The sequence below is a fragment of the Manacus vitellinus genome, unplaced genomic scaffold, assembly GCF_001715985.3.
Source record: "Manacus vitellinus isolate BGI_N305 unplaced genomic scaffold, ASM171598v3 scaffold_4_pilon, whole genome shotgun sequence".
Classification (NCBI taxonomy): Eukaryota; Metazoa; Chordata; class Aves; order Passeriformes; family Pipridae; genus Manacus; species Manacus vitellinus.
Genome location: NW_021940604.1, coordinates 27,231,422 through 27,247,342, shown reverse-complemented (window position 1 = coordinate 27,247,342; position 15,921 = coordinate 27,231,422). Strand labels below are relative to the sequence as shown.

Sequence of the window (15,921 nt, the reverse complement as noted above, 5' to 3'; positions counted from 1 at the left end):
CGAATATCCGTGGCTCTGCATATCGTGCTGACCACAAAACACTAACAGTGTCCTTTGCTTTCTGATTAATACCATTGCCCAAATACTTCGTCTGTCATCAAATGCTGTGGTGTGTACAGAGCTGCTCCAAAAAGCTCCCACAAGTTAGATATTTTATTATGCCATCAGGGGCATAATAAAGTGACCTGATCCTTCACACAAATGAAGCATTTTCAGCGTCCAGGAAGGAATAGTCTGTGACCAGGGCTTTGTAAACGCTTTGCCTCGGGATGTGGGACAGATTAGACAAAGGAGGCAGATGAGGAAGAGAAGATCCCTGAGAGAAGCCGTGGAGTTCAGATCCATATGCCGACTTCTCCAAGTGCCAGTGGTGGCCAGTTTTGTGTTTAGTTTTGCTATGCAACATTGGTGAGCGCAACTTGAAGCTCTGTCAGGGGAGGTTTAGGTTGGACATTAGGAAAATGTTATTCGCTCAGACGGTGGTGGTGGGTACTGGAACACGGTCCCCAGGGAAGTGGTCTCAGCACCAAGCCTGACAGAATCCAAGAAGCTCTCAGACATGTGATGTGATTCTTGGGACTGTCCTGTGCCAGGGCCAAGAACTGGACTTCAAGGATCCTTATGTTGGGTCTTTTCCAACTCAGGATATTCTATGATTCTGTGAACTGTCTCTGCCTCCTACCTGCCCTCACCAGGAAGGCTGCTATCTGCTGACACTTTCCTACAGTAGCTTCTTGAAGCATTTTGTTTTATTCCTCACTTTTATCTTGTTGTTTAAGGTTATTCAGTAGCCACAGGTTACAGCACAAGAGCCCTGTGTTTGATACATAGCATGTGTTTGATACTGTGATGACATTCCACTCGCGGGCATCAATGGAATCAGAGATCCCAGGGACCCAGTAAGTCTCATTCCACAAACAGGTTGCTCCTCCTTTGCACTCATCCTTAGGGAGGTGCTGGCTGAGCACCGTCTTCACAGCTGTTGGGCCACCCCACATGTCGGATGATGCACAGGTAATGAAATAAGAGTGGAAAGTGAGAGCAGCAGCCCCTTCATGCCACAACTGATCATTTGCAGCATGAGGTTTTGTTAAATACTTACAACAGCACAATGAAGAAACAAAGAAGAAAAGTGCTTTTTCTCTGCTACAGCACCTGCAAATCTCAGGGTGAAGATTTATTTCAACTGGCAGGCAGCCTAACAAATCTGGACTGTCATAGCCTGATAGCCGGTCTCAGCTTTTGTTCCTCCATGGGAATTGCTTGCTGTGTTACTGATAAGAGGGATCCAGTTACAGATGGGATCTAGGTTTCTGTGAGGGTGAAGAAAAGTCCTGGGCATCCGCATCCCAGCTGTTTCCACTGCTTGACTTTCAAAGGCAAATGAGCTATCCTAAAATCTGTGTTTTAATCAGTGGCCAGCAAAATTGGGAAGACCTGTGAGGGAGAGGAGAGAGGGAAGGCAGGAGCAAATCATTCACTTCCCAGTGCTGACCCAGATGAGGTAGGCAAACCTGGTGTTTTGAAGGAAGCATTACTGCAATTTATGCTCTGAGAATCGATGCTGTGTTTTGGTAGTCCAGCTTGTGCCTAGTTGCCTCAGGATTATTAGAGCAGCACTTGAGTCAGATGTTTAACATTTGTTCAGTAATGACATTGATACCCCTCTTTTGGAGAAGGACTTTACACTGTGTTAATCCTGTTCTGGGTGCGGTGTTGCCTGGAAGCTGTGAGGGTCCAGAACACAGCAATGCCTCCCAGAACATAGTGCAGGAAGCCTTAGCAGTAGAGCACACGTGCCTCATGGTATGTCGGATACAGATCCCCACAGATACCCTGGCAGCCTTGCAGGATTTTTGGAAGTTGGTTATGACCAGACTTGGCCATTTAAAAGATTCCAATGTCACATCTTGGTTGCCAGAGTTTAACAGCAAATAAAGAACATAGATAAAACACAAGTACCCTCATACCTGTCCCTCACACTTGTCTTGCTAGTGGTACTCTGACACCCTCTCTTTCTTGGTGTTTTAAAGTCTCCTGCCAGCAGGTATTGAATCCATTTGGCCTGACAGTCTGATAGCCAAGCTTACCTGCAGGTAAAACATCAAAAAGTATGTCCTCGGCCTGCCTTTTCCCTGACTGTGGAAGAAGGCAGTGTCAATTCCTCCAGGGAAAGTGCAAAGCCTTTTGCCCATGGCAAATGACTTCTATTAGAGAGGATTATTAGCTGGCAGCAGTGTCCATGAACCTACGAATTGCCTTCTGTTCCTGTGCATTGCAGGTGCTGCAGTCTCAGACTGGTTCCAGAGATATGCTCTGGTTTTCCCACTTTGCCTCAAAGCAGCTTGCAGGTGATGCCCGCTGGGCTGATGGCTGCCTCACTGTCTTGCTCAGGGAGGGTGGGAATCCAGCTCTTCACGTTTGCTAAATTACCACTGTTCATTTTTTTGAGTGGGGAAAATGAGAGCTAACAGTGACACGCCCACAGCCTGTCTGGCTGCAAACACACACCAAGTGCAGCACAGTCTGGAACAGTCATCCCTCAGATACAGCACACAGAGCAAAACAAGACCTAAAACGTTAAAGTACACTTTTATCTGTAATCTGTTCTAATGCAGCTGCCTAAAGGAAGAGAGAGTAACAGGACTAAATAGGAAGATTTTTCTAGTTAACATAAATCTAAGCTTACTTTGTTAATATAGCAAGCCAAATTTTCTTCTGAAGTCTGCAGTTTGATTTAGAGGCAGGAAGGAACTTATAAACTCATTAGTGTCACTTGATTCTGTACGTTTGCATAAAGACTCTTGATCTTCATTATGTTTGTTGGGTTTGTTTTCTGTAATGTCCTTGGGTTCATTACACCTCTTTAAAAAAGCCTGAGGTTACCATGGCAGGCTGCCCACAGAGGTGGCAGGGGGTGTAGAAACCACAGCCTGAACCCAGTGGTTGAGATGAGTCTTTGTGGAGTCCCACTGCAGAAGCTGTCCTGTCTGTATTTTAGCTGAACTAAGTATGCTTTTTAAAAATCAGAGCTCACGCTGAATGCCTTGCTCCAGGTTTTGCTTTCCTGTATTGCTGCCAGCTGGGTTTAAACAGGAGAGCTTCATTTGCCAGATCTCTCCTGGAGCTTCATAAAACAGGGCCATCCATTTTCCACTCATTTTTTGCACTGGTATCACCCATGGCTCCTACTTGCTGCCTCTCTCTCTTCCAGGTGGTCAAAGTTTGGACAGCACGGAGCCTTTTACAGCTCCAGAAATGAGCATGGGTTGCTCTGCCTGAAGCAAAAGCCCCTTTCCGTGCCCAGGCACAATGACCAGCTGTCACCAGCCAAAGTGACACCTCTGCTTAGGCTGAACTCTCACTTGGTGTGCTGCCAGAACATCCTCCAGCGGTACAGAAATGCTTTCCTTCTCTTTGAAGTAGCCCAAACTCACTGAGCCCTTGGCTGCAGATGATGTAATTTAAGGGGGGTTTGTGGTGAGGGCTGAGTTTATGAGAGGGTGAAATAAGGCTTTTTCATTGCCAACAGGCTCCCAAGATCTTTCTGAAATAATTGCTGACAAAACTGGGAATGGTTTTGTTGTAATACTGATGATCTCTGTGGGCAGCTTGAGTTTCATAAACATGACTTTTTAATTATCCAGATAAAAATAGCCAAGGTATAGCTGCAAAACAGTCATGCTGTGTTTTTCAGATTGAATTTAGAAAAGGAGTTAATGTAACTTTCATGATAGACAAAGGTACAAATATACAGAAAATGCAAAACATCCAGATTCTAAACTACTTCTGTGCTATACAGAAATACCTGTGCTATACAGAAGTATCTGTACACATTAAATGCAATTCCAGCTTTTACTTTGCACTTGCTGGCAAACAAAGCCACTTTCTAAGGCAATCCATACCTTCAGACTGTCCTGAATGATGTAAGTCAGGGTATCTTTCTTTCTCAAAAAAAAACAAAAACAAAACCAAAACAAAACAAAACAAAACAAAACAAAACAAAACAAAACAAAACAAAACAAAAAAACCAAAAAAAAACCAAAAAAAAACAAAGCCCCAAACCCACTTTGTATGAAACCTCCTGCTTTCTTCAGGTGGAAATACTCAGGCTGGCAGCTGAGTATAGCTGGCTGCTACTCAGCTGACAGACCTACAGTTTCACAATTCTTTCATTGTTTTTAATTTTATTACACACAAGCTTTTTGGACAACTAACAACCCTCACAATGTCACAGGGGCAGTTACACGCTTTTGTAGTCAGATATTTCATGTAACACTTTCTCAGCAGTGGAATAGTGCTGGGAACCAACTACAGATTTCTTGCCATAGCCTGGTACAGCGGCTCCCAGTCTTTGCTCATTTGTCAGTGCTCTCTGATTTACAGAATCCTCAGAAGAAGTAAGATTTGCAGTACATACTGCCATGATCTAGTTGGCGTCTCGGTTCATATTAAACTAATAACAGAGATGTGTGAAGGTTTTGCAGATTTCCTTACACAGATTTCCTTACCTTACTGTATTTACTCTTTTCAAAAGATCTGTGGTCTTCAGATTTTACCCCCCTAAATAAGAAATGTTGTTTTAATGCTACTGCCTTAGATTAGCCTGCAACCCACCTAAGGTGGTTGTAACAGATAAAAGCACTAACTGCTGCAGACACTGCAGAATGGAGCAATATACCAGTAGTGAGAACAAACCCTGTGAATTCAGGGCAATAGAACCACAAAATGGGTAGAGGAGGTCATTCAGCATGACACATTTGTCTGGAAATCAACTCTCAGCTGAAGGCAGTGGGAGGAGAAGGAGAAGGGATGGGAACAGGGAGGAGGAGAGCCCCTTCCAGAGGCCATATCCCTGAGGCCAAGGCTGTGCTTTCATCTCCTGAGAGCTCTGGAAACAAAGAGGGATGGGAGAGACAGTGGCAGAGCCAATGGCCTGCAGTCTGCATCCTCCAAGAAGGTGAACTGTTGGACATTATAGTAGATAGCAGGACTTTGGTTTATTGTGAATTTGGTTCTTGAAAAAGATGCTTGCCGAGTAGTTCTGAAGACAGAAGCATTCTTCTTATCTTCAGGTAAGATTCAATAAGGGAGACATGCTGTACAACCCACATGGAAATGCTGTCCTGCCTAGACAGGCCATGTAGTTTCTTGCATTACCTGCTATGAAGCTTTTCAGCCCATGTAGCTTCCTCCCTTTGTTGTTCTTTCATGGGACATCATCTCATCTGACAACACCTTCAGAAACTTTGGCATCTAGGTTCATCTTGGGTGGGCCTCACACTTCCTCCAGACAAGGCAAAAACAAGGTTTCTCCAGAGTACTTTGCAGCTACATCAGGGTGAGCCAAATCTCATCCCACACTCACACATTTCCTAGTGGACACTCTTTGCTGGCAGCTTTGGCAGGATTTTTCTTATACTCAGTCTGACCGAGAAATGCTGTTCCAGTGATTCAAAATTCAAGGGGTCTTTTTTTCTTGGCTGCAGAGCAGAGGCCTCCAGGCAAGCCCATGGTCAGAGAACCACCTCAGTATTCCAAAGCTTTGTGCTCTTGAGAAATTAGGTGTTCTTGCTGCTAGGACTGGGAGGGGTGAGGAGGAGTGCGATGAACACATACCTGTCTTTGACAGTGAAAGAAAATCTGGTGGTGCTTTGGTTAGAAAGAACAACATAAGTGTTTATTGGTTTTTAACATCCCTGGGTGTGGGAGAGACACAGAGCTCTGTGTTCCTGCAGCAGCCGCAAGAACTCAGTGGGTGTGGACGTGCCCATCCAGGTCAGTCCTCCTCAGTTACAGCTGAGGACCAGGACAGGGAGCACCCTGAAGGGCTCCCCCAGGGCTATGATTTGTGCTGCAGAAACAAATGGCTGGGATCAGGAGAGTCAAGAGTCTATAATGAGCAATAAACAGAGACTGTGAAAGAGCAAGCCCCAAATACAATTTTTTCGCAGTCTCATGGCAAGAATAACCTCTTGCCTCACCCAGTTCTGTGTACATGCCTGGTTGCTGTAACATTGCTTTTTTCACCTCCTACTGTCACTGTTCATGTAAGCATTGAAGCTATGGTTTCATAACCATGAACAACATGAAAGCAAAAAGATTTTCAAATTTACTTGACTTACACTCTGCCCATTTCAATAGCACTATTAAATTTCTGCAGGAACTGGGCTGAGTGAAAACTTGGTTTCCTATGCACAGATTTTAAGAAAAAAGTTTCTGTAGCACAAATACGTAGTATGTATTCAATGCACAGTACTGAATTTGATTACACTGTACTGAATTTGATCACAGAATTGCACATCTATGAATAATGTAGGGATTTAAAAAAAAAAACCACAAAAAAAGATAAAAAGGTGTAGGGTATTCTTGCACTGTTTGTTATCTCACTAAAATTATCTCTACCACAGTCATTTACTTTCTAGTTTAAAATGAGTCTGTTTTAAAGAGGGGGGATAAATACAGCCAGAATAGTTAGGACAATCCACCAGAAGAAAACTGAGGGTTAGAAACTTTGGATGGAGCACATCAGGGCATCTGGAGACATGCTATGTGTACAAGGACTTGTGCACGGCAGTCCCCACTCCTTTGACCACACTGCTCACAAAACTCTCCTGGATTGACAGGGCTCCAATAGGCATGTAGGAGCAGAAGGCTGGGTGCTTGTGATAAGGTTTTTGTCAAAACCAGAGGTATCCATGGATAGCCAGGTCCATGTGCTTGTTGCTTAAACCACTATTCATTAGGTACATGATCCCTCCTGTGAGCCTGGACAGAGAACCCCGGGCAGCATCAGAGGCTTTTTGTGCCATGTGCAATAGAAATAGCAGTAAAAAAAAAAAAAACCAACAAAACAGTTTCTTCCCCAGGTGGCTCACAGTTTAATGAAAAACTGCAAGCAATTCTGAGAATTACTGAACAAGTAATTCACTTCAGAGTTGGACTTGACGATCCTTGTGGGTCCCTTTCAACTCAGAGTATTCTTTGATTCTGTGAAGTGGGAAAAAAAGGATGAGAAAACCAAGATAACAGCTGGTCACACAAACAACTGGATTTAGGGCTCTCAAAGCAAAGAAAATTCAGCTGTTTCTATTCGAGTTCTATCTACATTATTTTTATTTCATGTGACAGGTCTCAAAACAAATTGGTAGAGAGGGAGATGACAGGTCCCTCTTGGGAGATGTGGGCTACCCCAGGAATGTGCCCAGGTCTCAGTGCTTTTCAGAATATTTCTTTTAATTCACTGTTGGCAAAAATTGAAACAACAGTCATACAGTAGTAACCTAGACTGAAGCTGGTAATTTGGTTAGGTGAACTTACTCAAGCCACGTAGGGCAACGCGCCTGAACACACTGATAGGATCAAAGACTACTGCTTTATCTGCTTAGGCTCCACATTTTTCCCCAGTGTCACTCCTCTCCTCAACACTGTGCACCACACTGCACGCATGACCAGTGGAGCAGCGACTCCCAAACAGGTGGTCAGGCAGAAAGAGAATGATGTATTCCTCCTGCAGACGGCATTAGTGAAACCATTACTGAAATGCTGCATCCATTGCCACTGTCATGCTTCAGAAAGGATGTTTATCATGAAATTTTACAGGAACTCATATGCAGTGGTAATAGCTGTAGAGATAATCTCAGACCATTTATCTGTGAGAAAATTGAGGGGTGACTTGAGTCAAAACTGCAGCTGATACAGGTCCTTAAGCATAAAAATGGAGATGTTAAGGCATCACTGGCTAGGTTCTGAGGTTTAGACCACTTCAACCAGTGAACCTTTGGAACAATTTACTTACTGATGTAGTAAGCCACATGATGGCTGAACACTTTACATGAGAATGAACCACTTGCTCAAAGCCAAGCTATAGCCAAAGAAATATTATGAAGCGGAACTTACTGTCATGGAAACGATCACACCAGATAATCCTTTGTAGTCTTAATACTTATGAATTACTATTATTTCCATCATAAATTAAATACATTTTCCTGGCCATCATCAAATCCATCATGAAACTTGGATCTGAAGGCAACGTGCAGATACAGCAAAGCAGCAAGAATGCAAACGCGTAAAACAATAATTTAGCCCACCACACCTCTACAGCAGGAAAAATGAACAAGCAAACAAAAAAGGGAGAAAAATAAGGGAAGGAAAAAAGTTTCATCTTCATGCCTGCAGAGACAAGCTGTGTACAAGCTGAAAGAAAAAGGAGATACAGTCATAGACACACACACACACACACAGACACTTTAGTTCTGTTTCATTGTAAATCACTTTTCTTTACCTGGGCTCTCGGACATTAGGACTGAGTAGATATGGCACTTCAGTTCTAGGACAGGCTGCTAATATGTCATTTTTCTAGCATAAAGCCCTGGTTGCTTAGTAAAATTTTAGCCACAGCTTTACTTCCCTTTATTTGGGCAGAGAGAGAAAGTTGAAATTATAGGCACAAATACAAGAATCTTTATGGTGAAGAGGCTTCGACAGCTGAGGCACTCTGATCTATGACTCTTCTTCCACTGCACAGTTACCTCACATCAACTGCAGATATAGCAGGACTCAACAGAAAAGGTTTGCTCTTTCTTTTTCCCCTTCTCTCAGGGAGAAAGGCATATTATAGAAACAAGTGTCTGTAGTTTTTAAGTGTTTCATACATTTTAACTGTTGCCTAAAAGACTGCAGAGAGAAAAAGACTCCAGGCCAATTTAGTGTATAAGATGAGATAAAGAGAGCAGGTCCTTTAATCTCAGGCCTAAGGCCCAGGGAATCCATACCACACGTGCCTCTAGATAGTGGTTCTATGATTTTATAATAAGATCCATCCAATCCCAGTTCTGTCCACCCCCAGTTCTGCCTCCCAACACGCCCCTTCGGGAATTGGGTCTGGGGGCATTTGGGATCCCTTCTTCCTCATCCTCATCTTCTTCTCAGCACACACAGACCTTGCAGTTCCTCCAAAGTTCTGGGCTTCAACTTTGTCTCTGTGATATCTTCTGGTCCAGGCCTTAGGATGTTTTTCTACAATTCTACCTTGAAAAGAAGACTAAATATGCTAACAGAATTTTAGAGGGATTGATATGAAATAGGATAATAGGGTTAGGTATGTGTAAACATTATGCTACAGGGTAAGGGACATAATACAGCTCCATTAAAATCTACATTCATTACACATCTACTTCTAAAATCTATAAAAGTTTAAAAATAAAAAAAAAGCTCTGAGGCATCATAACAGAGTTGAGTATCTTAAATACCCAATGCATTTTATTTATTGTACATCATTGTGGGTTTTAACTCACTTTACATTTACACTATTATTCTGTGAAGATCTGAGTCCCAGTAGGACTGAAAATGCCTCCACATACAGGAGCTTCCTCCAAGCTACTGACAGAATAATTTGCATTTCCCTGTCCAACAATTTGAAACTACTTTCTCATAAAAATACTTACTCTTTAAAAGCTTTGATCATTTCAATCTTAAAAGATTCCTGAGATAATGGGCACTTGTTTTTTTTCTGAGACTGCCCTAAAATATTTGGCCAAAAATAGCACAAGTATTACTGATGCAAACAGGAAGCTTGTTGTTAGAAAAGGTTTTATTATGTCCATCTGAGTAAAACCTTCATTTCTGTCCTGGTGACAGTCCATCACCACAAATCTCAGACAGTGATGTCAGAGGCAGTGCCAGCTGTGCCAGCTGTGGCTGAGCGCTGTTGAATATCCATCTCTGATGGGGCATCTGTGGGGCCTGACTGTCCCTGAGCCCCAGACTTCACAGCGTGCACTGCGTAGTTAAGGCTCGTGCTTTCCATCCAGCTCCACGAACCCCAGAGCGGATTATACAACATCCCATTCACAGTCTTGACTGAAAAGCCATCTAGGAAAGAAAGAAGCCATATAAAGGAACTGATGTTCTTAAATATTGTAAATCACTGCGATATCAAGGTCTTCAGAAGAGCAAGACTGAAATACACTTCTTCCTGCAGGCTGGGGAGCAGCACTTCACAAGCTGGGCTTTGTCAGACACCACTACATGCAGTGCCACTGGCATTGCAGGTGACAGTAGGTCCTGCTCCTGGCAGTGGCTTCAGCATCTCTGTGCCAGGCCACGTACCCTGAGCACGCTACATGTGAGCCCCTGCAATGTGCTCTCCCAGAAACCCCAACTTCACACCACCACACCTGTGTGACTGGTAATGTTTTCTGTAAGCGGAGTCATTCTTCAGATTGACGTCACACACTCCAGAATCAAAATCTGAGCATATTTGGAAGGATTCTGCAGATTCCCTTTAGGAATGGAAAAATGTAAGAAGGAGGCAGAAGAATGCCATCAAGGGCTCAGTGCAAATAAAGAGTGATTTATCACTCCCTGCTGAGCAGCGCTCAGTTCGCTGCATGGATCCGCTGTGTCCCAGCAGGATACAGGATGGAAGGCAGAAAACAAACACCCTATCAAAACAAATCACTCCACTGCACCTGCTTCTCCTTTTGAAGGAAGAACAGAAAGAACCACCAGTATGTGAACCAGTATTAGTCATGTTCCTTATGGCATCACTGCAAAGTGCCAGGAAAAGACCTTGCCAAGAGAATAGCTCCACTCATACTTCAGTTTCTTTGCAGTGAATTAAAGCAAAGTGAAATATTCCGTGACAGGGTTTTAAGACATCTGCAGCAAAGGAGGGCAATGGGCAGAACTCTTCCCAGCTCAGTGCTTTGTCTATTTTAAAAGCAATCAAACCAGGGCAATTTAATTAGAAATAATTAAAATCAGTATAATAGTTTTTCAAGAAATGAGTAACGAATTTGTGGTAGGTTTTATCTTCACATTTTTGAAGAAATATTTTAGCAACATAATATGAATAGAGAACATGGAGCAGCAACCAAAACTAAAAACATCTCCTCCCAAGGGAAAGACGCAAACAATGCAGTGGCAGCAGTGCAGCTCTGGAGTGCCAGTACAGTTATTGCCTCAGACCTGGCCTAGAGCAAATGAACCACTTCAGAGCATACATTCTGCCACCAGAACACAATGGAAAACCTTGGAATTTTTATTTAGGCTATCAAAGAGAGGGCAGCTGTAACATGATTTGTTTGAGTAATCACTGCATTCTTAGGATTTCACTTAGTTCGTTTATTTTTTGCAAAATCCAGTAAGCAGCAGTGTCTTTAAACCAGAAATTATACTCATAATATACGACTGTTAACTCAGTCAGGAAAAACTGTGTATTGTTGCTAGCACTCACCCCATCTAGCTTATTTCTTTGCTATTTCTACAGGGACTATTTGGATATCTCTCTCTGCATTCCCATCATTTGGCCTGGAACTTACTTGATTCCAGGAGGTGCTCCAGCTCTTCAGGGGGAACAAACTTCTCCCACTCATGTGTTCCTTCTGGTACAATGCCCATTATCTTTTCTGCAACCACAATTCCCAGGGCATAGGACAACTGTGTTTTATTGATTGTCGTAATGAATAAAGAACCTTCAGGCTAATTAGAAGATTAAAATGTTCAATTAGAAGAATATTAATTTTAAAAATTGTAAATTTAATCACCTTAAAATATAGAATTTGTCAATCTGCAACTCTACACAATGCAAAAAGAAGTAATTTCTTCCCAAGATAGGTATTTAGAAGTATAACATTTAAATACAACAGTATGATGCAGTAGTCCTCAAAGAGTCAACATAATCAGAGTCTTGCATGGCCTAAAAACCATTTCCTTGCCCAAAGAACACCTAACCAAGAACAAAGTCACTTTTAACATTTCCTGCCCAGGAAATGGTTAAATAAAAGGTATTAAGGCATATACAATATCTATTGTAAAAACTCCCCCAAACCAAAAAGCAATCAAACAAACAAACAAAAAAAAAACCCCAAACCACTTTTTAATTGAAATCAAAGTAAAATTTCCAATGCTGCCTAATTTTTGAGACTCCTGAGTGCCATGCTGTGCTTGTTTTAATGATCACATGGTTAAAAAAACAAGGTCAGAATAATTAAAAGTCTTCAAAAGACTGTTTGGTAGAAATAAATGAAAATTTTTTTGTCCCTATCTGGCTAAAAATTAGTTCCATTCAAATAACCGATATTCCTTCTGATGATCAGAAAGGTAAAGAGATTAAAGGAAAGCTGCTGCTTGTGTGCTGAGCCTACCATTCTTCTTTACAAATGAATATCAAGAGGAATAACCACCTGATTATTTTCAAGTATAACTACGACCCTTTAAAAGCAATCCAGGAGCACATCTGATGTAATGCTGGAGCTGGAATAGCATCTTGTGAGTCAGAAACATCTGCTGAGAACTAAACACTGATGTTTACTACGATAGCATCAGCCTTGACTGTTGCTCAGGTTTCTCCAGTGTCTTCTTACTCCTAGGTTAACACCTCAGTTTCAATGCAGTCTGAGCCACAGCTGTCCATCAACAGCAGCACTGTCATGTTTTCTCTCACCTGGGTGAAATCAGATGCAACCTGACTTCTTAAGGTCTTGATGCAATGCAACATTGCAATACTAGGTAATAACACTAATAACACTAACACTTTGCTAAGCTAGGTTGGGGAAATAAATTCCCCAGCTAAAGGTGGGATGATGTACCTGGGTCACAAAGGAGAATGGTAGGCACCTCTAGAGTGCTTCTGACTTCAAAGTGGAGAAAAGAATGCAGATGTGCTTTCACATTCCTTTAAATAAGAGCCATATTAATAGAGAATAAATATTGCCAATAATGAAAGCAAAAACTCTCTTACCTTTAACACCTGAGAACAACACTTGATAAACGTTTCAAGGTCAGCCACATGCTCCACTACTTCAGAAGCTACAATTACATCAAAGGTTTCCATAGACTCTTCCACAATCTCCTCCAGTGAACTGGACTTGTACTGTATTCTCTTGGCCAGGACTGGATCAAATGACTTGTGCCGATCTGCTGTTCTAATGTTGTCCTCCAGAGGATCAATTCCAGTAACTGAAGCTCCCAGTCTAGCTAAAGGCTAATAAAACAGAGTATAATTTATTCTCTGCATGAAAACAATTTACTTAAGGGTAACTTTGCAATGTACATACATGATGCAGAAAACATCCATTAGAGAACAAGACAAACAGCAGTATGATGAGCTCTGATCCAGCAATTTTATTTTAAATGTTTATCGAAGCAAGAAAACCCTTAGATTTGGAAGAGGTGGTGTTAATTTTCTTGGAAAATTATACACTGCAATATACACATATTATATACTGGAATATACTTGTCTTTTAGAATAATTTATTCTGAATCTATTTTGTTACACCAAATAAAGATTTCCTCCACTCTTACTCTCTGATAGAGGAAAAAAACAGAGAGGGGAAATCAACACAGTAATTATAGGGGGGAAAACAATGCCGTATTTAATTACTGTCATTACTTTCTTCAACATCCACCTGTAATGGTAAATCCTCATATCTTTTTAATGGTTACTTAATATATGATTATCTCTGGGACTTTTTCACTGCTGAGAACTAAACACTGATGTTTACTAGGATAGCATCAGCCTTGGCTGTCACTCAGGTTTCTCCAGTGTCTTCTTACTCCTAGGTTAACACCTCAGTCATCACCTCTTTTGAAACTGAAACAGGCTGCAGAACATGACCACATGTATGATATTCCAACCTGAAATTTACCAGTTGTTCAGCCTGAGAAGGTGATGCAGCACACCAGTTTTGCCAGCCTTGTCAGAGAGACCACTCTCAGAAGGCTACAGGATTTGTTTAGAAGAGAAGAAAAAAAAAAAAAAGAAAGAAAGAAAAGAGGGGAGTGATTCAGGGTAAGTCATCCAGATCTGTAACCCTAAATTCACAAACCATCCCTGGTCTATTGATGGGACACAGCATTGTTCAGAGCCTTTGTGGACAAAGGGTTCCATCACAAACAGCAACTTCTCAGTCTCAGGTTTGTGCAGACTTCTCAGGAAGCCTCTGTAACATCAGAAAATACTTCTTCGGTAATGAAGATTGTCATGATTCTAAGTATTCTTGCCTAGGCTTGTAAACTGAAAAAAAAAACCAACTCAAAGATGGTTTTCATGTTCCTTCCCTTTTGAGTGTTTGAAATCTTATTTTACTGATGAACCTCAGAATTTTAGAATTTCTCATTACCACCTCTCTTGTTTTCTTAAACCACCACCACTATGCAAACCAAATATTCCATAGGGTTTGTAGGATACACTACACTATATTCAGTAACTAACATATCAAAGAAGAGAAAAGGTCCTCCTTGGAATATTAGAAATTAAGCAGTGTAACAGTAAAACAATTCAAATACCTTGTACACTTTTTAACCAGAAAACACAGAGCACGCTGTTTCTTACCTCACTTAGCAGTCCTCCACCACAGCCAACATCAAGAATCTTTACTCCAGAAAGTGGATTTCCCAGATGATAATTACAACTGATGCTCAACAGAGTATCTCTGAAAGAAAAGGGATGTGATTAAGGTCAAACACACAAGGTGCTTTAGTAGATGCAATATTCAGTTACCTTAAGTATCGATAATTGTTTTTCTTTCACAATTTTTCTTTTTACAAGTTTTCTGAGGTTATGCAGAAATAGTACATTTAAGAAAAACTGTCTTCAAAACCATACCTAATAAATGGCACTCTAATATCATTCATAGAATGAAGGGCTGAATATTCTCCTTCTTCATCCCACCACTTATGCGCGAGGAGCTGGAATTTTTTTATTTCCTCTGAATCCACTGATGAGTGTGAAGTGCTGAGAGGCCTCTTTGCAGTGAGCCTAAATAATGGAAGCTGAATGTCATTAAACTCATACCGATATTTTGTGTTGGCTGAAATTAAGGAAAAACAAATTCTGTATCAGAAAATGGAAAAAGGCAAAACTCATTTTCCTTTAGAGACTCTAGTTCAACTTGTTTAGTAGCACACAGATTTTATGCACTATATGGGTGACACATCTTCCCAAACAGATGGCTGCATGCCTGTAATTTTTATGTCGGTAATTAACAAAATACGAATAGGCCACTTCAAACATTTAAACATGAGTGAGATGTAAAAATGGCTCCATGTGACACTGTCACAAAGTAAAATTAAATTGTTATAGAAAATGGTAGTCCCTGTCACATGGGATTATTTTAGATGCAATACTTACATGCTGCTTTTCATTTCAGTCAGTGAGACAGGCAGAGTACTACTGGATTTCAGTTGTATTTTCCAGTTGTAGTCCTGAAGGATGCCTCTCAGGCCTGTCTGAAAAGACAGATCAGCATGGCCATCTGCATAAATAAAAGACAACCAAACAAAAAACATCAGCTTCAGGAGAGCTCAGAGGCAAAACACACAGTTGTAAGAATGCTGCTCTAGCACAATACTAACCATGCCAATCTTTGCACATTTGTTCACTATCATACTTCAGGAGTGCATGGGCATTAAGTAAGAGTGTATGCTAGTTGACCACCCCTGTACTCCTCAAGTTACGTGCAATGCCAATTTTCAGAGCCTGAATGGAGCTTTTCATGCAGCTGAAATGTTTCAATTAATGTGAATTTCCCCAAAATGTTTACTCTGATCATAAGGTGTGCATACACACACTTATCGACAGTGGGTTTATTACGTGTTGGGATGACAAATACACAGCTGCACACCCATCTTGCATTGCATGAACTGGTAAGGAAACGTAACTAACAAAACCTCACGGCCTGTGCAGACAGGCCAAGGACACTGTCCTGAAACTGCTCTCCACTCCTGCCTCGCCGACGCAGAGCTGGGATCTCCCGGCACAGCGCACACCCGCTCACATCGAACTGCTGCCCGGTCCCCTGAGCCCCCAAGACCACAGCAGTACCTCACCACACCCACAAGACACCCCGGAGGATGATTTTAAGCTGCAGCGAGCGATGGAGCGATCCACAGACACCTCTGGGCTGCAAAGGAGGC

General features: G+C 41.8%; 1 protein-coding gene across 1 annotated transcript in view; it reads right to left on the bottom strand.

Annotated features, from left to right (window-relative positions):
- Window positions 1-9,223: 9,223 nt before the first annotated feature.
- COQ3 (coenzyme Q3, methyltransferase) overlaps window positions 9,224-15,921 on the bottom strand; it is a 10,346-nt gene continuing 3,648 nt past the window's right edge. The window contains exons 3-8 of the mRNA XM_008932002.3: window positions 15,137-15,260; window positions 14,612-14,764; window positions 14,339-14,438; window positions 12,746-12,988; window positions 11,325-11,484; window positions 9,224-9,873 (exon numbers count right to left, since the gene is read on the bottom strand). Of these exons, the coding sequence (XP_008930250.2) occupies window positions 9,656-9,873; window positions 11,325-11,484; window positions 12,746-12,988; window positions 14,339-14,438; window positions 14,612-14,764; window positions 15,137-15,260 (998 nt within the window). The 3' untranslated portion in view covers window positions 9,224-9,655. The remainder of the gene's footprint in view (window positions 9,874-11,324; window positions 11,485-12,745; window positions 12,989-14,338; window positions 14,439-14,611; window positions 14,765-15,136; window positions 15,261-15,921) is intronic.